This window comes from Lichenostomus cassidix, chromosome 13 (assembly GCF_008360975.1).
Source record: "Lichenostomus cassidix isolate B80296 chromosome 13, HeHo_3.0, whole genome shotgun sequence".
NCBI classification, from domain to species: Eukaryota; Metazoa; Chordata; class Aves; order Passeriformes; family Meliphagidae; genus Lichenostomus; species Lichenostomus cassidix.
This window is the reverse complement of record NC_139494.1, coordinates 9,407,033-9,429,551: the sequence shown is the minus strand read 5'-3', so window position 1 is coordinate 9,429,551 and position 22,519 is coordinate 9,407,033. Positions and strand designations below refer to the sequence as shown.

The 22,519-nt window shown below is 43.7% G+C and overlaps 2 protein-coding genes across 3 annotated transcripts; both read right to left on the bottom strand.

The window, feature by feature from the left end:
* Positions 1-733: 733 nt before the first annotated feature.
* TXNDC15 (thioredoxin domain containing 15) lies at positions 734-4,228 on the bottom strand. The gene is made up of 5 exons (XM_085073557.1): positions 4,078-4,228; positions 3,650-3,990; positions 2,616-2,779; positions 2,283-2,413; positions 734-1,605 (listed from the first exon to the last, which is right to left on the bottom strand). Exons 1-5 carry the CDS (start codon positions 4,127-4,129, stop codon positions 1,409-1,411), a joined length of 885 nt encoding a protein of 294 aa, XP_084929683.1. The 5' UTR covers positions 4,130-4,228; the 3' UTR covers positions 734-1,408.
* A 2,963-nt stretch (positions 4,229-7,191) lies between these two features.
* C13H5orf24 (chromosome 13 C5orf24 homolog) lies at positions 7,192-19,447 on the bottom strand. Of its 2 annotated transcripts, none has more exons than XM_085073558.1 (2): positions 19,314-19,447; positions 7,192-11,871 (listed from the first exon to the last, which is right to left on the bottom strand). In XM_085073558.1, exon 2 carries the CDS (start codon positions 11,866-11,868, stop codon positions 11,302-11,304), a length of 567 nt encoding a protein of 188 aa, XP_084929684.1. In that variant the 5' UTR covers positions 11,869-11,871; positions 19,314-19,447; the 3' UTR covers positions 7,192-11,301. The 2 variants fall into 2 exon arrangements, with proteins under 2 accessions (XP_084929684.1, XP_084929685.1); XM_085073559.1 differs by lacking the exon at positions 19,314-19,447 and adding an exon at positions 15,505-16,327.
* Between the last annotated feature and the right edge of the window lie 3,072 nt (positions 19,448-22,519).

The window sequence follows — 22,519 nt, the reverse complement described above, 5'->3', positions numbered from 1 at the left end:
AGCAGAGCTCCTGGCTGTGGCCGTGGGTGGATTCTTCCACGCTGTGAGCAAGCAGGTTTCATTTCCAACCCACGGGACCGCACTGGAACAGCCCCATGCTGGTTGTCACATCCTGGTGTTTTTAGCGGTGTGGAGATGAGCACCAGGGACAATTCAGCCCTGGGCCTCTCAAACGAACCAGATAGCAGAGGCAAGAATGCTCCAATTTATTGTTCGCAATCTTTATTAATAACATCCATCCTGGCTTTATCTTCAGTTACACCAGTTTTACCAGTGCAGTTTCCTTTTCAGACACAGATGTACAGGACCTCTGCTTTCCAGAGGAAAAGAGAGAGCCAGCAAAGAAGTACCGGAAGAATTATGTTGGAGAGATATGAGCTCTCTGTCAAGCAGTGTCTGAAGACTGTCTTGGTTTTGTCTTAGCTTAATTTGCTGTCTAAAGCTCCCTATCAGTGTACTCTGGCAAGCCTCCACCATGATAAATGCTATGCAATGAAATAATCCAAACCCCACACAACATACCAGTCTGTACTTTACCCAAAGCCTTCCATACTAATCATAGCTAAAAAAACCCAAAAAATTCTTTATGTAGGCTCAAATGGAGAGTGTGGAGTGAGCAAACACGGTAGTAGAAATTTAAATAAACATGAAGACTGGTTTTGCTAATTTAGGCAGGTGAGCTGTAGTTCAGAAAGTGCATGTTTTTACTTCTGAAAGAAAGCAACTTAGAAGGTTACACCAAAAACCTGATTTATTTTTTTAGAAGGACAATTAATACAATTTCATCCAACAGGAATGTGGTAAATAAGTTGTATTCACACACAGAAATAGTGGGGTGAGCTTGGGAAGTGACTCTACATGTCATCAAGAACTGCCACTAAATCAAAACTCAGAGAAAAGTGAATGAGAAAACCAGCACTGAACCAGTGCCAGAAGTGGGAACAGTCACCTCCATGGGAGTGAAAAATCATTTAAAACATCTTCATAGTTCATTTTACGGACAGTCAAACTAATGCACCACCACCTCCCTTCACCAGTGTTTTCCTTGCAGTGCCACTCACAGACCAACATGCTGTAAAAATCCTCCCTGATCTACAAAGCTCAGGGAGCTCTTCAGAAGAACAAATTAGAACTGTACCACTAATTACATTAAAGTCCATTAAAAAGAAGTCAGAGCAGCTTAATAAATACTTTAGTTCATGTATTTTCGTATTTGTTCACTTACCACTGTAATTGCCACAAATGTGCTTGTTACAAATTCAGCAGTTGATAAATAAAGCCAATTTTTAGTCATTATTATAAATTATAACCAAAAAATTCAGCGGTTCATTCTTAGGTACTTCTAGTCCATAGAAATTCCCACTTTACCAATAAGTGGAAAATTCTGTCCCTGTTTCAGCATCTGAGATTATTCCTGATGCTCGTGCTCTTGTCCCGGGATGAGCCACCGGATGCTCTCGGTGCGAACGGTGGCGTACATGACAAAGCTGGCCAGGAAGAGCACGGAGAACAGGAGCAGCCAGTCTATGCCCTTTGTCAGAACGCTTGGCAGGGGACCTTCCCAGTCTTCCTCTGTCACAGCCACATCGCTTTTAGCTTCTATCCCTAAAAAACAGAGCACTTGATCAACATCATAATCGCTAAATACAGAGAAGCTGGTTCTATCTGGAGCTTGGTTCTCACCTCAGACTAAGGCTCATGTGCAGGCAGACTTAAAATTTTGGTGAGATGGTCCTTGTACATTAACATACACCCAGCATATGATTTACTTATATTAAAATATATTGATTTTTATGTGTATTTTCACAACAGGAAAAAGCTTGTTCTGTCCTCCCACAACACAGCCTTGTGGGGGTTTTTCAGCACATGGAAATTTCATTTAGAGTGTTTTTTTCAGGAATCTAATTTTTGTGCATTTCTGGAAATGTAGATACTCGCAACAGTTCAGTGTGGATTAGAAGAGAGCTAGCTGGCTGGCAAAGAGAGTTAAATTTATTTCAGTCTCAATTAAATCTTTGGGCAGGAAGATGTGCTCCGTCCTTCTGGCAACCTCTCTAGCTAGACTCAACTGTTCCCCCTGCTCTGTGACAGCAGCCCAAGGAGCTGAGTTTCTGCTTTCAGCACAGGCTGAAATCCAGCTCATGGAAACAACTGATTGCATGAACCTCCGCAGGGTCTTTATGACATTTATTTTAAAGAACACACACAGGGACAAGAAAGCCCAGTTTGGAGCTAAAGCCCGCCTGTTCTTCCCACTGACAGACCAAGGCTGATTTACACACCTGTTTGGTTAAAGATGAAGTCTTTCAGGGTTTCCAGCGTTCTGTCTGTATGATTAAATCTAGCCATAGGTTTAGCACCTTGGAAAAGGAGGATATTTGGTACAGCCACAGTTCCAAATCTAGTTGATAGACTGGGGAACATAAAGCAAATACAAAGCATGAAGGAAATAAAATCTTCTGGAGGAAGAAATAAAGACAACCAAGACACAGAAAGCGTTTGTTTCATTAAATTAAATTCCCACATTCTGTGGGGGAAAAAAAAGTCACTCCTGTTTTTAAAACTCAAAGGTAAAAGAAATAAACTGCATCTAGAGCATAGGGAGTGTGAGTTACCTGCTGTGCTGGGATGCATCCAGTGCCAGGAAGCGAAGAGTTGGAAATGCTCGGGGCAAAGAGTTAAAATGAGGTGCCAGACTGGCAGAAAAGCGGCACCACGGTGTATAGAACAGGACCAATGTACAGTCACTGCTGTTTGGGTTCAGGAACTCCATCAGGTCCTTGGAGAGCACAAGAACAAACATGGACAATTACATATTTAACAAAGCTAAATTCTCTGTAGGGATGCAGCATTCAGCAATTGATTAGATACTTGGCAGTACTGATCAAGCAGCTGCACCTTTTAAAACAGGTGGAGAATTGTAAATAACCTTTCTTAAAGGTTGTTTTACAAGTTTATTACTTAAAAATATACATACGTTGCGGAGCAGAAAGGCCTTGCAAAGTGAGGGCCTTGTAAAACCCTTGCTCATTTCTGTTACTTTGGCTAACTAGAAAAGCATTCTGGGAATGACTCAGCTAAACTAGAGGTGAAAAACAAGTTACATAATTATAAACCAATTATTACAAGCAATAAGTGCTCACACCGTGGGACTCGTGATTGGTTACATCTGATGCTAATATCTATCATGGTCTATGGTGGTCGGTTAAGCACACCTGTTGTGCCTCACAAGTACATAAACTCAGAACAAACAGTTTAAGAACCCTGCATATTTGCAATAAAGTGTTTTCACCACACCATCGTGGAGATGGTGTTTTTTCGCTGTATACATACACATAACCTTTACAAGAACTGAGCTGGTGCTAATCGTTAATGGCAATTAACAATTTCCAAGGGAAGCACCACTGCACAGAGCAGGAAAGCTGGCAGCACCCTGCATGCACACAGATAACACACAGCCACATCAACCGAACCGCAACTCCATTTTTCCCTACTCCAAACGACCCAAAAAGTCTCTTCTTCAGAAGAACTGATGTTACACAAGGAAATTCACTACATCAAGCACTGAAAGCAACAGGCCGAGGGAGCATTTTCCGCCACCCTCCCGCGCTCGCACCAACAGCGGGCGCTGAGCGAGCCACCCGCGTACCTGCGACACGTTCAGGATCTGCAGCGTGAAGCGGTCGATGCCCGTCGTGTTCCTCTCCTCGCAGCTCACCTTGGGGGCCTTGGCGCTGTCGGTGCCGTTCTGCTCCTCGGCGGGCGCGGGCAGCACGGCCTCCAGCACGGGCTGCTCCCGGGCCTGGGCGGCCGCGGGACACGCATCGCCCTCGCAGGTCCCCGCCGGGCCGCCGCTCGCCTCGGCCGGCACCGCCGACAGCAGCACGGGCTGCTCGGCCGGGGCCCCGCTGCCCAGCATCGCGTCCGCCATCTCGGCCGTGCGGTACCGCACCGGCTCGGCGCCGCCCGCGCCCCACTCGGCCGCCGCCCCTGAGGGGAGAGAAGGGGACAGAGCGAGCTGTCAGCCCCGCGCCCCGCCCGCCCCGCGGCCGCGCACCCAGAGCCCCCCGGCCGCACCTGCGGGACGAGCCGCGCCGAGCCAGGCCAGCGCCAGCAGCAGCCGCCACATCTCACCCACAGCCCGGCCCGGCAGCCGCCGCCGCGTCTCCCCGGACAACGACCGCTTCCGCCGGATCCCCGGGACACTTCCCGTTCCGCCGCCGTGCGTGTTTCCGTGGGAAGCCCTCGGGGTGGTGTGGATGGAGAGCTGCGCGGAGTGGGGCTCAGCCCTGCCCGCGCTAGATACAGAGCGGGTGGGTTTGGCCGAGGTTTCTTGCGGCCCCGCTGGACCCTGAGGAGGGATTGCTCAGCCTGGTGAAGGCTTCGGGTGACCTAACTGCGGCCTGCCAGCACCTGAAGGGAATTTACAGGAAGGATGGGACAAGACTATTCACAAGCGCATGTAGTGACCGGACGAGGGAGAACGGTTTAGATTGGATATTACGAAAAAAATTATTTATTAAAATTTACTGTGAGGGTGGTGAAGCCATGGCATAGGCTGCCCAGAGAAGCTGCAGATGCATCCATTCCATCCCTGGAAGTGTCCAAGGCCAGGCTGGACAGGGCTTGGAGCAACCTGGGATAGTGGAAGGTGTCCCTGTTCATGGCAGGGAAATGGAACAAGATGTTCTTTCAGGTCCCTTCCAGCCCAGACCATCCTGTGATTCCGAGCCCGCACGGCGAGAGCGGAGCCGCTGCCCGCCGGGGTGTGTCGGGCTGCTGATGCTGCTGCAGGCATTGCACTGTTGATTTAAATTAGCTGAGGCCGAAAATTCTTGCGTCGAGGCAAGTGCCATGCCATGGCTTCGGCAGGATGCTGTGACAGCAGTAACTGAGGGCGCACAAACGCGCCCTGTAACTCATCCCACAGCCTGCTCGGGTCCAACCCGGGGCTGCAGCCCCAGGGGCTGCTGTGCCCAGCACTTCCTCACAGCCGCAGCTGCCTGACCAAGGATTTGCCTCCTTCCAGCCTCGTTAGGGAAGCACGGTCCCGTTTGGGAGCTGTCTGCATGGAAACTGTGCCTTAACACACAGCCAGGCTGGAGTAAGGGTAGAACGCGGCAAACTAAAGGCATATTTTTAAAGCTAAAAAGGTCTTGTCCAGCAGCTTATCAACTAAAGCTCCCAAGCAGAAAGGCAAGATAAATACTCCCGTATTTCTTTTTAGGAAATAATATTCCTCCCGTCACAGAATTAGGTTTTCTTTTATTTCAGTTTAATAGTGAAATATTAAACTCAAGACTAGCTGGGGCATTTTGAAAATAAGCACAATACTTCAAGTGCTGGTATCTTTTTTAACACACTTCCTTAAAACTGCCAGCAGCGCACAATGAGATTTTGCCAACTCTGTGTGTGTGAAAAACTGACAGTTATGACCTAGAGGAGCATGAACCATGCACACTGGAAAAGGGCAGGAAAACCCAAGTACATATGTATAAATGAGTAGAGGTGTCAGGTGTATTACAGAAATGGGATTTTTGGCTTTGTTTTTACCCAGGGACACTTCTCCAACTCTTTCCTTCTTTACAGCACACATTTTCTCGCTTGAAGCTTTTTCTTTCAAAGTCCAATTTGCATAAGCACTAATAATGAGGACATAATAGTCTAAAAATAGAAAGCATGAGGTTTGCACATGGAGGGGAAATATTTAATTAGATCAGCTGATACTGAGCAAGCCTGAAAGCAGAAGCACAAAGGGAATCCAAGCTGGTGCAGACTAGCAAAGAAAAGCTGCCCTGTTGTCCTTATGTTTTAGTCAAAGCAGCATTTTCAACTTGAAAACAATTTTTTACTATTAATTTAATCCTAACCTAATATCCTTCCTGGTGTAACACAAATCAAAATGGTGTGGTTTTTTATGGTGACTGTAAGTAATCCATGTTTAACAGGTATGACATCACTAGCACACATAGTGAGTGGTTTTGTGCTACTTGAAGAGCTCACACCAAGAAGGTATAAAAGCATAAAAATGCCAATCCAGCCCCAAAACAAGCCCCAGTGACTTGCCATGCACGTAACTAAGATTATTATTACTATTAAAAGACAGAACTATTTTGAAGACTTCTTGAAGATGTCCAGTTTGTGTAGCTGATACCCCAACACTGCTGGACTGTCAGCATGAATAAATCCTGAACAAGGTGCAGCCATGGAAGCAGTCAAGCAACTTCCAACACAGCTGAAAAGGCTGTATTCTTGTTTGATACTCTTTGTGATTAATATAATACTTAATAATTCAAGTTTCCTTACAACCAATAAAATAATCCATATAGCTCATGCAATCATGTCCAGGAACTGGTTTTTAGACCAGGATGTAGCAGATTGCAGTTGAACTCTGTTCTGAACATATCCAGTCACCTTGAAAGCCAAATATATAGAATCACCAGAATGCCCAACCAAAAAACCCCAAAAAATAACCAACCAAACAAGGCATCAGATGTCCTTTTGGGGCAAATTTTAAAAATCTGCAAAATAACGGCAACTAACTTTTGTAATGTTCCAACTCCAGACGTATTCAAGGCCTTTTAAAGTTCATGGAAAAGAAAACAAAGGGTGCTGGAAAGGGACTGGAAGCTGCAGGCCTGGGAGTCTGGACTGCAGCTTCTGGTAGGTAGGACTGTCTGTTCTTCCCCAAAGTTATTGACAAACTTCAGTAAAGAGAAAAAAATTAAAGTATCACATGGCACACAGAGCACATCTTACCAACAGAGATAAACTGGAATATTGCTGGGATAGAGGGATAAACACATCTTATTCATCACAGAGTAATGGGTTATGACCACCATTCCATCAAAAGTTTAGTTTATGAGTACTTTCAAATTGATTTCCAGGTACAGCAGAGGAAAAAAGTTAGCAGTTTATTACTTATCCATACAGGTTTATAACTCCCCCCACTCCTACGTGAGTGAAAGGACAAGAACAATTAACTTACTGTCACACTGTTTTGAGTTCATTAAAAAACAAGCAATATTCCTCTATTTCCTGATACCTTGATGCTCACAGAGTCTTTTTGCCTTACTGCAAATATATGTAACTTGCCTGTAACAAGCAGGTAACGCTGTCAACTGGCATCTTCAGCCAGAATTTAAAAGATATTAAAAAAACCCCCAAAACCAAGAAAAACAGGGAAAATGGTTAGGTTTTAAAGTATTAACTTTATTAATAAATATACATCCATATGATGATGTAAATACAGATCATGAACACTACTCCATTCCCATACACATAATTGCACACGAGTAGCTCAAGTTCATGGACATAAAAACATACACAGTATCTAATCAGGCTTTTTACAGCAGAGGACAGGGTGCTGATACTAGTTATTTAACAGATTACTGTTACCCCCAAAGTAAACCTGTGGAAAAGCAAATGATGAAAGACTGAAGTAACAGAAAGTGGTTCAAATTTTAGAATACAGATTCTTCTATTTGGAAAAAAAAATTATAAGGAGAAATGTCTAGTCTCTACTGAAGTCATAAATATATTTAAGCGGTGTTAAAATATATGCATTAAAATAGAGAGGAATAAACTTCTTTTGTAATCAGAAATGAAGTCTGCAGTTCCAAGTATTTATGATTGTTATCAGCTGTTTTAACTGTCAACTCTAAGGGTAGCATGAAACATTATTATACATTTAACAAAGAACAGCAGAGTCACAGCTAATGAAACCATTGCACAAATGACTTCACATTGCTCTGCCTTTTAAAGCTCTTCAAAATGGGGGAGGGAATTAAAATTCTCATCTGAATTACTCTGTGTATTGTAGTTCCAGGTAATTCTTTTCACAGACACATCACTTTTCACTGACAAGGCTTAGTTTTGTCCTGACTGAACATGAAGATCCTTCAGACAAAATGAAAATATATTAATTCAGAAGAGAGATCTTTAATGGCTCTAGTTATTTCAATTACTTTAAACTAAATCCAAGATATAAAGAACATTGCTTTAATGACAAAGCTAAGTGCTGATTTTAGAAATACCATCTCTGATATCAGTCACCCGCTTCTGATGGTATCTGATTTTTTCTGCCAAAATATGGAGCTAGCATCTTGAATCTGTCCAGTGCAAGACTTTATAGTAGCAAAATTATTTGGTTTTAAAGTTTAAGTAAATTTAATCAGAAAATGAATAGTAGTTACTATATGTATATTAAACAGTGAACTTTATAGCATCATTAAGGAATAATAGCAAGCTAATACATTTCATTTATGTATAAATAAGACGTTAGAAACTTGATAATTAAAAGAAATTATTAAAACCTAAACTTGACATGTCGGTCTTCCGAACAGTGTTAACACACAACAGTGATCCTAGCTTATGAATAGCTGAATTATGATATATAATATAAAATAAGCAATTTACCTTACAAGTAATGTTTTCATACTATGGGGGGAAAATGCCAGTTTTCCCATTGGTACTAATAAAGTTTAGGCATTAACATGCTGTTTCAGTGTTTCTCATGGAAAGAAAAGTGTTGAAAAAAACACAATGTATTCTGCAGAGTATACACAGGAAGAACAGAATTATTTGAAAATTTCATTTCTAATCACTTTGAATCTCTTCTCTCCTTATTTTCTTCCCCTCACTGCATGGCACCAGTAAACTCTAGTCAGATATAAAATAAAGCAGAATTAGGAAAAGACAGCAGTGCACTTCTGGTCTCCTTCCTAAATCTAGAGTGCCAAGCAGCCCACTGTGGGCTCTCTGAACACTTTTTCTACTTGATGCTCATCATTTCACAACTGACAACATTAATTAGTTTTTACTGGGATTATATTTCATCTGATATAATTAATAAACACTGTAATGAACAGAAATTGCTTAGGTGATTTCATTATTTCATCAGCATACGTGAATACAAATTATACTAGCAGAACAGCAATACATCTGCATTATCTCCTGACACACAGCACAGCACCATTGAGTGGATGCACAAGTGAGGAACGGACAGGAGCAAACAGGATCAACAGGAGGAGGTAAGGAGTGGAGTTTCTCCAAGGTACAGTGGTGACATGCAACACGTTCCTTGCCAACGAGGTGTGACACTCCTGCAGTTATACATTCAGCTGAAGAGGACTGCTTGCCCAGCTGAGTTCAGGAAAAAACTTAAAGCAGTCTTTTATTGAAAAATCATCTGATTAAAAACAGCCAATAGAACACAGATCCTGAGGGTGAATGAACTCACGTTAGCATTTTACACGTGTCAGAAGTTACATCTTCTGAGAAAGACTGCTAAATTTCAGACTTGCGAGTTTGCTGAGGAACAGAACGTACAACTGGATTTCAGAGCTTCAGCACGAAGAAACTATTCCTTAGTAGCAATTTAGCTGCCATTAGTTCATCTATCGACTAAGGAGCCATCCAGTATAAGTTGAGGTTCATTGTCTTAGTTGCCAGTGCATACACAGTTCCCCCAAAACAATTCAACACACCTATTGTAAAGTACAGCAAAAGTCCAGCTCAATATGTGTTAGGCATCACTGGAACACCTGAAGGCTTGCTGCTTTTTTCCTGATAAAAAAGGTATGAAACATGACATCTGTTTCTTAAGTTGTCATCACTGAAATCAAGAGGTCTAGTCAAAATGACAGCAGGCCAGAATAGCATTTATATTAACAAAAATTACCAGCATCATTACCCATTCAGCACAGGCTCAATTAACCCAAATTTTTATTCTCCCCCAAATCTGCAAACTCTATATATTTCCCCTCCCCATATATTTCAAGCTACAAATTTATCATAAAGTCATTTTATATGTGAAATGATTTAAATGTAAACTTTCATCCAGATTAAAGAAAAGGTTTTAGTTTCAGTAAATTTAGAACAAACAATATGCAACACTGAGGACTGATTTTTTTTTTTTTTGAAGTCTGGATGAAAGTATTTTACACACTCACACGCACGCATTCTCCCACACTTAAAAAAAAAATTACACACGCCCAGTTGAAAAACTGAACATTCCTTTTGGGAGGAGGGGAGGTTTTAGTTTGAGTCAAGAAAGGTATTTATAGTTAACCAACAACATCTTTTTCTGGCTTGCATGCATAGATGAATTACTCTATATCTGGGGTCTAGCAGTGCAGTAAACTGCATCCTGTTTGCATCAGCTATACAGTTTGCTTTTATAAATCATGAAAATGGAATCCTTTGGTAGATATATAAGCTTCCATAACTTAAATATAGTATAAGTGTCAAACAACGAAATAACTGTACTTCCAGGAATATCTGGCAAAACTGAGTCTAAAAAGTTGGCAACAGTGTCTATTTAAAAAGTTTAATTTGTAAACATTATAGATTATTCATTTAAAAGCTATTAAACTGTCGCCATCTAAGCACAGATTGAAAGGCAAAAGCCAGCGTAAACAGCTATTTACAGATTTAAGAACCTACTGTAAAATATTAACCAAGTGCCTAACTAGAATGAACAGTACTTAATTTCTTATAAAATATTTCAAATTTCAAAGAATTATTTGTGGTTTGGTATACGTACTATTAGGCATTTCAAAATTACCCAGCAGAATCCTGTACCAGTGTAACTAAAAGAACAGCTCTCACCTAAAGGCAAAGTAACTTGTCTCTGTAAGGCGCTGTGAAGCCGTAATGTGCTGTACAAACACTCAGGTTTCTTTAATATCTTCAAAAATATTTTTGGAGCATTAGTTGAAATTTACTTAACACTACAACTCCAGAAATAAAAGCCACTTGGAATCACTTCAGAAATAAAAGGTTGGGGGCTTTTTTTGTTTAAGTCTATTTTAAATCTATCTGAGGTCTGTAGAAGGTCCTGCAGAAGTGGAAAATGTGGCCTGCCACTTTATCAATTTTTCTTGTCAAGTAAGAACTTAACTGGCTAAGTTGCTTATTGTGGGACAGGCCACATCATGAACAATCAGCCAGCTAATTTCTGTCCTCCTTATTTCAATTATTTAATGAATAACCACACATCAAGATTTATGAGAAATTGAACTTAAAACTAGGGACATGGACAATACTTAAGTATCAACACCAAGGCATAATGTATCACTTCAGACTTCCTTATAAATTATGATTTAAAACCAACAGAAGCCCCTTTAAACCAAAGCCTTCTCAACACTCTGTAAAAGTTATGAATTGCACCTGTAGGCTATGGCATTATTGGAATAAAATCTAGAAACCAAGACTTAGGCAACCATTACAAGAAAACTCAATAAACATGCCCAAAATCAGCATAAAGCAGATTAGTAAGGATCTACTTATTCCCTCCTTTCATTCATTAGGCTGTTTGATTTTGCTGCTAGTTTCACCAGCAGCGTGTACTCCTCTGTTATGCACCATAGGGTAAGGAAAAGCTGCACTGCCACAAGTATAATTTAGATTTGCAAGCCGTGATAGAGCTTTAATGCTACCTGGAGGTCTGCCTGGGCTGACTTTGTATCCTGCTGCTTTAGTTGTACCCAGGGGTCTGCCTGGACTTGTCTTAAATCCAGCTGCTTTGGTGGTCCCCAGGGGTCGACCTGTGCTGGTTCGGTACCCTGCTGATTTCGTGGTCCCCGACGGCCTCCCACGTTTCCCGGAGCGGTTGAGGTTTTTCTTTTTCTTTAGTTCATCTTTTGTCTCTATATTCCTGCTACTTGTGGTCTGCAAGTGGGACTCGTTCAAGGTGTCTTGTCTCTGACAGGCAATGGGTTTGTGGCTGACTGCATGGCTGTACTTGCTCTGCTGTGTGGCGTAGAGGTCAAACTGATCTGCAGCCCTCACATTGTCTTCGTTCAGGCAAGAGCTCTTGCCGGTCCCACAGAAAGCTGGATTACTGCTGGCAACAGGGTGCATCATTTTCTACCAAAAACAAGAGAGGGAAATATGTATCAATATATAATAATACTGCAGCGTTCCACAAAAGAGAGTCTTTCAAAAGCTAACTCTGTCTCTTAAAATGAGTCCGAATGACTCAGTCTATTTTTAGTAAAAAGTACTGATGTCAGTAAATTACTTTTGAAATTAGTTTTATTAAGCCTTCACTTGAGGTTCTGCACAGCAACCTTTACACATAGTTAAAAAGGACAGTTTAAACCATGTATTATTCACATAGGTATAATTAGGGAAGAAGTAATTTAAAAAACTGAATGATAGCGTTTAAGCAACCAATACCTACAATATTTGCTCACCTACAATTCCAAAACCTTTCTAACCAAATCTCATCTAAATTTTAGTTCTAGCTTTAAGATTAACCTTTAAGATTAATCCCTGCTATAAGCCAAGGAAAGATGTTATCACTCTCTAGGTATAGCAGATTGAGAGTCTTACAGAGTTTTTTGTTTGCTTAACTGCAGCAAAAGAATAAAGTGCTACTCAGTTCTGTTATTTCATGTCACAATTAATGTCAAAGAAGGAAACACATAAGGCATTTGGCAAGACAATGGTGCCATAGTTGGGAAAGCAGAGGGATGAAATAAATCTGTAATGAAGTACAAGATGCTGGATTGCAGAAATGCCACTGCTGTCCTAGCTAGGGGAGAAGCTACAAACTGCTGGCAATGCCAGCACTGAGATATGTTGATATTGTTGGCAATGCCAACAACTCTGGCAAATAAAGCAATCATATTTTCCATTCAACTATATTGGTTCTACAACTTAAATAAGCTGCAACTACTCAGTTTAAGATAGTAATATTTAGCCATGCTGAAGACAAGACTAAGCCAATAAATATCTGGCCTTTCAGAGTATTTCTGTGCCTTACAGTCACGCTTAGGACACCAAATATATCTTCCCATGGTAAATTTCTCAAGTAGATAAGGTCTGGAAGATTTATTATCTTTTCCCTGCAATAGCTCTGGAATATCACCTACAGCAACAAAATTTAAACTCTACCATTGATTACTGAATTTATTTGGCAGTTATGAATGTTTCCTGCCAGCAAAAGAGAAAGCACACAGCACAGACAGTCTATTTACCCTGGAGTAAATCCCCATGCTCTTTTCTCCTGATTACAAAGGATACATTCCCTGTTGGAACACTCAATCTACCCTGGCTTGTCAAATGCACATTACAGCGTGCATTACTCTTGTGCAAATATATGAATGTGGGTTTATGTCAAATACTGAAATTATGACAGTAATATAGTTTAAATATTAGATGTTCTAGCAGAGATATTTCACGTGCCACAATGTTGGTGCATTGCATAGGGTACAGTAGAACAAAAGTGAAACCACTGTTATTGCAGCTGTTAACCAGCAAACAAAACAACTAAGAATAGTTTGTAAGCCTGCGCTTAGCAAAGGACAAAGGAAATACACTCAGGTCAAGAGACCAGACAGACGTTTCTGTGCAGCAATAAAAAGCAAGCTTAAGGTTTCCTACAATTAGCAGTCAAAAATATGTTACCTTTCTTTAACCCCACTAGAAAAGTGCCTGCAATATCGCAAAAAATACCTGAGATTTTTCATTATATGTAATTGCAAACATGAGGGTTCTATAATGTCCTTTTGCTGCAGAGAGACTAAAGCCCAGCGGCCCTGAAAGGCTGTTCCGCTGTTTGTTGATCCACTAGAGACACTTGGAGTGGTGAGCAGCATTCTTGTCTCAGGACTCATTTTAGACACAGGAATACTGTCTTTGGCCCCAAAAAGCTGCTCCAAGCTCGACTGCCACAAAGAAGGATCAGTTCAGCTGCCCAGTATCCAAGGAACACACCAGAGCTGGGAGAAGGCACTGAATAAAGCAGAGGCCCCTGGTATTTCTCATTAAACCAACTAGGCTTACACTCCCCCTCCTGTATTACATTCTTATTCTCTGCTTCTTCTGTTCATTACACTTGGGGATTTTTCCATCCATCTTTCCGGGGGAGAACCATCACAGGTACTCCAAGACAGTGAATATATTCTGCTGTAGCTGACAAATGCTGGAGCTTCCTCACCACATGCATGTGCTTTGTGTCTACTGCAATACCACTGAGAGCTCTGAAAAACACTGACTTCACACACAAGACCTGGCTGATGATACTTTACCTTCCATCTGGCAACAACCAGTATTACTAGAATGGATCAATGAAGAAGGACATACAAATCAGTAACTGTTTAAAATTTCTTTCTAGAGGAAGCTTAACAAAACCCCCAATCTCAGTGGAACACTGCCAATAGGATTTTTTATAATGCTTTTTCCCCCCCTCTCTGCACCATTTTTCATCAAACCATGCAAATTTCAAGTAGTGGCCAAGGTTCCTATTCTGTCTTTTTTAAGACTTTTTTTGAAAAGTTTTGAAAAGGAAATCTGTAATTGAGCTTAATTACCCTACCATGGAATCTCCAGCATAATTTTCCTTCATTCACATTACAGTTGGGAATAAAAGAATGTAGCGAGTGTATCTGTAGAGTGGAAGCAGGTTTCTTGGCAGGGAGATATACAGTACAAAAGAGAATTGGTAGAAAATGCAAAGCTATGCCAATTTAAAAATTACACTCGAGCTAAATTGTATAGCTAAACACATACAACTTTATATGCAATCATTCTTGAATAAAACCCTCCAAAAAAGTTTCCTACAAGATAGAACTTTCTTGTTTTAAACCTGTAAATAGATACGTAAAAATATTTGCAACAGTTTACTTAAATCAGTTTTTAAACTGATTCAACAGACTGGCTGAATGCCTCTGTGTAAACAAATAGTTAAGATGAGACACTGCAACAAGAAAATCTAGTTGTATTTCAAAAAGATTCACTGGAAAGCGACTGTAGAGGATTTTCTGCATGGATCCTTTAGTGCCTGGTAATTTATATCTATACAAATGCTGGGGAAGGGAGGAGGTGCTGGATAAGCTGGCTTTGGGAAAAGAGAGGCAGCACCAGAGTTTCTCATGCAATGAAGCATGGAAGCTCCACCACTGCTAGAAAGAAACAGGACCATCCAGCTGGGGACCCACACAGCTTTGCTACAGGGAATATCTGGACATGGTCATGACCCCTCCTTGTATCCCGAAATACAGCTTAGCATGCAGCTCCAGCTCACAGCTGCTAAGGCTCTTGGTACTGTTATGGCCCACCTCCCTCCAGGCTTGAAACCCTGCAGAAAATGCCCGTTCATGACCTGTTCACTACACAAAATTTTAATATCAAAGCTACTCAAATCACGTTGCGTAAAAACACCCTCTTGGGCTGTGATGTGATGCCATCTTTGGCTTTCAAACATCATACCCTGCCTTCTTCACAGGCAGGATTTAGCTGCCAGCGTAGACAAGAGGAAACCTTTGATGAGCAGAGACGTTCACAAGCCCCCCAGAACAGGCAGTTGCTCAGTAGCTATTTTATACTGAGTACTGGACCTGAGACCCATTATCTGCATTGAGCAGAATAATCAGCTCCAGCATGAGCAGCAGGCAACTGCTCTGCTCTCACCCACCCTAGCCTGCCTTCTGTGGCCTGGTGAGAGCCAGAACAGACCTGACTCAGCAAGCGCCTCTGACTTCTGCTAAAACACACCTGAATCACAGCAAAACTGCACAAAACACTAAGTCCACCTATATTACAGCTTTTCAAATGATGAATACCAGGAAGGGTAAACTCCTCTCACCAACAGGGACAATTTTGCTTTTAATGAGGGTTAGTACACAACACCCACTCGTTTTTCTGAGGTTTTTCACCGCTGAGCTTGCAATAGTTTCCACAGTATCGATGGGGCTGTGGGAGGCTGTAGCAGCGCATTTTCATCATCGTCCAACACATACAAAGTATGTGACTCGCTACTTAACAACACAAGCAGCCACAAGTATCATTTGTGCACAGCTCTCTGAAGGTCACTGCTGCCAATGAAGGCGGCGGGAGCAGAGCACAGGCTGGGCTCTGTTCGGGATTCCTCATAAAGGAGGCTCTATGCCGAATTCCACGGCCCTGGGGAGCACCACAGGGCTGCTTTGCTTTTCAGGGGGGGTAGAGCGGCAACAGCAGCAGGAGGAATATTTTCCCTTTCAAGACCACAACAGAAATACGGTGTCAGTTCTGCTCTTCTCTCTTAGGACAGCATGTGTGAGAAATCCTTTCATCACTCACTGAGAAAATTAATTCTATCAATTTAAATGTTTTTCACATGTCCCTTTTATTGTCAGCTCCTTCTCTACACACTAACTCTCTTGCGAAAGTAGGGCCTTACCCAGTTTTTAAAACCCTGTAACTGCTTGTTTTCACAAAGCTGCACCCTATCTGGAGTATTCACATAAATAAAAATATTTTAAAAATACTAAGTATGAAATTCTATCAGTGGCACAACATACACTGTAACACCCGAACCTACAATTGAAATCTAAACTACTTGTGAAGCTCGATAACCAGTTTTTCCACATTGTGCTTATGAAGCCCTTTCCGCAGTCAGTGTATAATACGATTTTTCTCACCGTTTGACACCAGGTAAAATATATTAAAAACTGCCAAAATATAAGAAATAATTTATTTACAGGGGTGACTTGCTAGAGTTACTGTATGACAACATAAGACTGCAAATCGAAGAGACAACACAATTTTGGAAACAGTTTCTTTTGCAATTATTCCTAGTGCAAAACCACTAAGAAATTAAGAGTTCCCCAAGCAATACAACAACTTACAAATACAGTCCTTCCCCTGGTGACCCAGGGTCATTTTCTTACGTGACAGAGAGTTATTTGGAGCTGAAACACCCACCCGCTTCAAATGTCAGGGAGAATGGGAGCCTTCCCTCACCGTGGTCTGTGCCTCCTACTCCTCACCAGAGAGCTGCGACCTGGGTGCGTCTCTGTGCCCCCGGGACCTCAAGTCTTTTGATTCAGACACCCTTGGAGAAACAAAGCTCTCCAAAGCCTAAGCACCAGCTTTGTATTACAAACAGAGCTCAGCTGCTCTCACAAAGAGTTGATGTTGGCAAGCACCACTAGACTAAGTGTCAAGTAAACTTAACTTTTCGGGTTCATTCATTATTTGATTGCAAAACCAGCCAGACAAGTAATTGCTAGCCTTTCTAACCCTAGAAACCAAATAAGCCATATCCAAGGGCAGAGTTTCACTAGATGCTAACAGCAGCTACGATGTCAGCTGACTTCTTCCCACCTCAAAATAAAGACCATATATGATGGCGATGATGAACAGGACACCTTGAAAGGGTTAAGACACCTTCACAAAAATTAAGGAAGATGGCATCAGTGATTTAATTACCTGTGCACCTCCAGTTACACTGACACAACTGACAGTTTGGTTTCATAATCAATAGAAACTACTCTGAATCCGCCCTTCTTCTGAATGGGACAATCTCGCCCTTTTCTCCCACATTCCCACTCCTTGTGCCAACACTAACTATTGTGCAAGAGCAGGACAAATCGACACCAGGGATCTCATCCAGGTGAAAACTAATCCAACAAGAAAGCAAAAGCAACAGTGTGTGGGCACTGGGGCAAGAGAGGAACAGAAACCCACATTTCCATTGGCACAGAGACAGTCCCAGGTCAGTGTAAGCCACATTACCCACTGGCTGCCACTGACCCACTCTGTGATCCTGTTGCTTAAAAAAACCCCCAGATCTCAAAAAGATGGTCTTAGTGGACTTCGAAGATCTGGATGATGGACATGGCAACCTCCAAACACAGCACAGGGAATGGAGGTTAGAGAAAAACCCCAAAGCTGAGGATGGAGCAGCAAAGAATTGAGGCAGCCATCACGCCAGACAGACTGGCTTAGGGGAGTATGCTGAAACTGCACCCTCATTATTCTGTGGTTCTACAATTACCAAACTTCAAGGCAAACCAAATATGCATATGAATGCTGGAGCAGGTAGAGGTGGATCTTTATAAAGAAAAGATTATTAGTGTTTGTGAATTGTCCATTCACCTCAAGGGCCTATTCCCAAATAAAAAGGAGCACTCCTTGCCATAGCCTAGAACAAGGGCTTTGAGGAGCTGGAGATGCTTATTCATCTCCGTGGGTGTTCTCGCCCACCCGCTCTTCTCCCCAGGGAACAGACCTCGTTGCAGTCTCAAACAATATCTCCGAGAGGTAAGAGGTGCTCATTCATCTCAGTGGGTGTTCTCACCTACCCTCTCCTCTTTCCCTAGTCTGCTCCCACAAAAGGACTTTTAAGTGTAAGAGATGGATCAAGCATCTCCTTCCTGATGTGTGTTTTCAGAGTGTTTCTCTCTCACAGGACTAGTGCAGAAGGCTCTGGGCACCTGTCCACACACCCAAACACAGCCATGGCAGCGTTCTTGTGTGAGACTGCAGAAAGACAAGGTCCACTTGTTGAATCTGTTCAACAATGGCCAATGGAAAAACACGTGAGACTTTTTTTGTTTAAGGCTGCATCTAAAACCTGAAGGATAGAGATACAGGCACACACACACAAATTTGTAAGAGAAACTGTGGCATCTGAAGACTGAAATAAACCATAATTTAAGAACTATATTAACTGAGTGCCCCTCCTACCCTTTCACTTTACAAAAATAAAAACCACATGGATCAAAATAACTGTTAATCCAAGTAGAAGTGCACGCAAATTTAAGGTGCAACTGTTCGCTAATTAACTACCCCAGAAGGACTACGCACAAACAAGGATGCACTAAACTATCCATACTATCCACGAGAATACACAGACTGGACACGCATTATGTTGGAATGCAAAGAGGCACAGAAGGGACACAGCAAGGCTCGCCAGGTATCCCGATGTGCAGGTGAGCGATGTGCACACCGCTACTTAGGCGTGTCAGAAGTACATCCGTGGACTGCGCGCACAGCCAGCTGCCCCCCGCGAATGGGAATGTGCGCTGATAAAGAGCCCTGCACACACACCAGCCCCACGACACGGAGCGGGGGGTGATGAAGGGGAGGAACAATTCCCGGCCGCAGGCTGGAGAGCAGGAGGGCCCAGCCCCACCTGGAGCGGCCAAGGGCCAGCTGAGGGGACAAAGGGGCGGCACAGGTCCCTCCGAGCCGGCCGCAGCGGGGACACCGCGCCGGGGCTGGCCTGGCGCGTCCCGGTCCCGCGGGGGGCACGGCAGGGCCCTGGGCCCGTGGCACGGCCGGGCGGGGACGGCGGGACGGGCGGCGATGGCGCAGCTCCCCTCGCGCGGCCCCGCGGGGCCCGGCACCGCACCCCGGGGCTCGGAGACCGCGGGATAGCCCTCGGCGGCAGGGAGGGAGCAGAGGGAGCGGAGCGGGGCGAGAGGAGAGCCCCGCTCCGCTCCCCTCCCCCGCCGGCCGCGGCTCCATTTTGCCCGCCCGCCGCCTCCCACCGCGCGGAGCAGGGTCCGGGGCCCGCGGGCTCGACCCGCACCTACCTGAGCGGCTCGGGGCGGCGGCGGCGGCGGCGGGCGGAGCGGCCGCCTCCCCACACCGCGCCGGGCGGCTGCAGGGAGGGGACGGGCGCAGGGGAGGGAGCGGCGCTGCGGCGAGCGCGGGCAGCGGGGCGGGCGGGGCGCGCTCCCGAGCGGGGCCGCGCCGCGGGGCCGCGCGCGGGGCGGGGCCGGGCAGGCTCCTCCCACCGGCGGGGTCGGGGCCGCGCGGCCGGCGCCATTTTGTGGGGCGGGCGGGAAGAGGTGAGGCCGCGCTGTCCCCGCCCGGCCAGGGGACACTCGGGCACATGGCACTGGGAGCGGTCAAGCACGTCGGTGGAAGCGGGATCTCTGTTCCTGGTGTTCCATCACTGCCGTTTGGATAGAGGAATGTGGTATCTTCTGTCTCAAAAGTACACAATCACAGGCTCACTTAGGCGGGAAGAGACCTCTGGGATCACCGAGTCCAACCTATGGCCCAACAGCACCTCCTCAGCCAGGCCATGGCACTGAGTGCCACAGCCATTTACTTAAACACCTCCGGGAGCGGTGACTCCACCACACGCCACAATTCCTTATGGAACAGTCCAGCTTTAGGACTATTAGAGCACTGTATTCTGTTAGTTCTTTCCCTGCTGACTATGCTGCCCTTTCCAGTGTAGCTCACAGGGCGCTGGGGCCAGGCATGGACCATCAGTGTCTTACAGCACCAGTGTGGGACTGCTGGTTATTAAACACTTTGTTCTCTTTCATCCATCTGTGTTCTGAAGAGTTCAGTACTGCAGTAGTACTTCTCTATAAACCCAACTTTATACCTGCAAGCAGGAGCAGCAACTATATGAACAGCAATTTCAACTGTTTCCAAAAAGATCCCATAGAAATATGAATTTTAAGTTCCCAACACATTTTACCATCCAACCTTTTGTCCTTGAGGTCGGTTTTAGTGAGACAATGTGACTGCCCACTTGGTGGAGGGCTGTGACCAACATATTTTTTGTCCAGATTTGTTAATCACTGTAACAGATTCCAGCCCTCCATTAACACCCTTGGTCCACTGACAGACATCCACACACATCTTCAAATCACAGGGTCTGAATGAGCACATCAGTCCTTAAATGACTGACCCACAAAAAAGCCTGAGAAATGTTGTGTATTATTCAGATGAGGTTTTAGAAAATAAAAGCAAAAAGGACCAGGAAAAAGAACCTGCAGCTTTCACAAATGATTAATTCTGTTTTTTTAAATATCTTCCTCTCCTGCTGTTGTTTGAGGAGTTGACAGCTGTACTCCAACACTGAGACATTCCATTTCTGCAGTACTTGGAGCTCTTCAGGCCGAAAATTGCAGTGAAACATCCTGCCAAGATGATGGTTCATATTTTTGCCATTTCTTCCTAATGCGTGCAGGAGTCCTCACTTGCAATATAAGAAAGCAGCAGGGAAAAGCAGCATTTATTTAGCTTAATTTAGCAAATGATTCAGTTTATTTACAAAGCTCATCTTTCTGCTGTTTAAACGCCTGTTGGAAATGCCAATGAAAAATGGTTCAATTTGATACCTTTTTGGAATCTTGTTATTCTCAGTATTTTAATCTGGAAGGTGATGCATGTCAGGCTGGGCTCAGCCTCCTGATTTCTCCAGAAATTGTGATCTCAATGGAACACAGATGCCATCAGACCCTAGAGAGGAGTGGAAGTAACATGAGGCAGTGAAAGGCTCCATCCCAAGCTGTGAAGCTGGAACCCAGCTCTTGTTGAAGCTGTTGCTGGCAGAGCAGAGCAACATCTAAATGTCTGGCCTGGAACTGGCCACGGCTCTGTGAGGGCTGGGTCGGTGTCACTGCCCTGCACCACACTGCAGGCTAACCCACCCCAGCTGAGCCAGCTCAAATTGTCATTAGCTAGCAACAGGGCCCAGTCCCCTCGTGTGCAGGGTGCTAAAAACAACAGGCACCAAACATAGATAAACTGCTCTGCCAGTGTCTTTTGTCACAGCTCCCGGGGCCTGAAGCACAGCTGTTCCTCTGGTTGTGAATCTGCTTCCTCCTTTTCTTCCTCTAAATAATTGACTCATTAACAGTACCAAATGATTACATTCATTATCTGTGAGATAAGCCATGCAATGCAATGCTGCCCTTTCTCACATCCAGACCGCAAAGTGCCATTCTCCTCCTCCCTCACTGGAGATCTAGCTGAAGGATCCACATTTTCAAGAAGGGCTTAAAAACACAAATTCCTTCTTCTGCTAATAATATAGGAGCTTCTCATCAGTCCTGGGCTCCAAAGCATGCTGAGCAAGCATGGAGAATTCAGTATGGGAACTGCCACAACCTCCTGTCTATTTAACTGTGAATTATCGGAGCTGGTAATTTCTACAAATTCACTTCCTTGCTAACTTACACAGGCAGAGGAAATGTAGGTTTTAATGAAAATCCTTAATCTTAACTCTGAGTGGAACATTTTCCTTGCTCCGCCATTCATTTCAGAACAGTTGGCCCAGGATATTTATTATTTTGAGAAATGCTTGTGATGATGAACTTCATACTTAGAATGGCCAAAGTATAAAATAACTTAATCATATGCTCACTCCACAGTAGGTTATTAATAATTTCTTAGCTCACTAGAACAACTTCGTTTTCAGATGTTAATTAATTTACCTCTGCTTATGCTGGTCAGCTTGACAATCTTGTATCTCTCAGTTTGACTAAAGAAAAATATTTAAATCTGTTTCAGATGAAAAGTCTCAGAGAAGCAATGTTTGGGTGGCAATCACTCAGACTAATGGTCATTTATTTAAAAACAATTGTTTCCACTGTAGCTAAAACTATGAAAACAAATCTTCCTGCCTAGCACTGTATAAACATTGTACAAAATGTACATTTTGGGACAAATTTGAGTCCAGCTGTGCCCCTTTTATCTTTGCATTTTTAGGTTGCTCTCTGCCTCCACTCCCCCATACAGCCCGCCACAGTTAGCTGGAAGCCAGAATTTATTCTGCAAACGCCTGAGCTCTAAGAACACAAACTTGTTTAAGCTGAGACCATATTTGGAAGAGATCTGGGTCAAGAAAAATAATCAAAGGAAAGTGCATTCCTGGAGCATCACGTGAGGAGGGAGGCCAGAGCACGAACACAGGGCCCAGTGCTAGTGCTTGGGGACGACCCTCAGGAACTGCCTGCCCAGGGCAGGTTTGACACTGATGTTCACCCTGAGA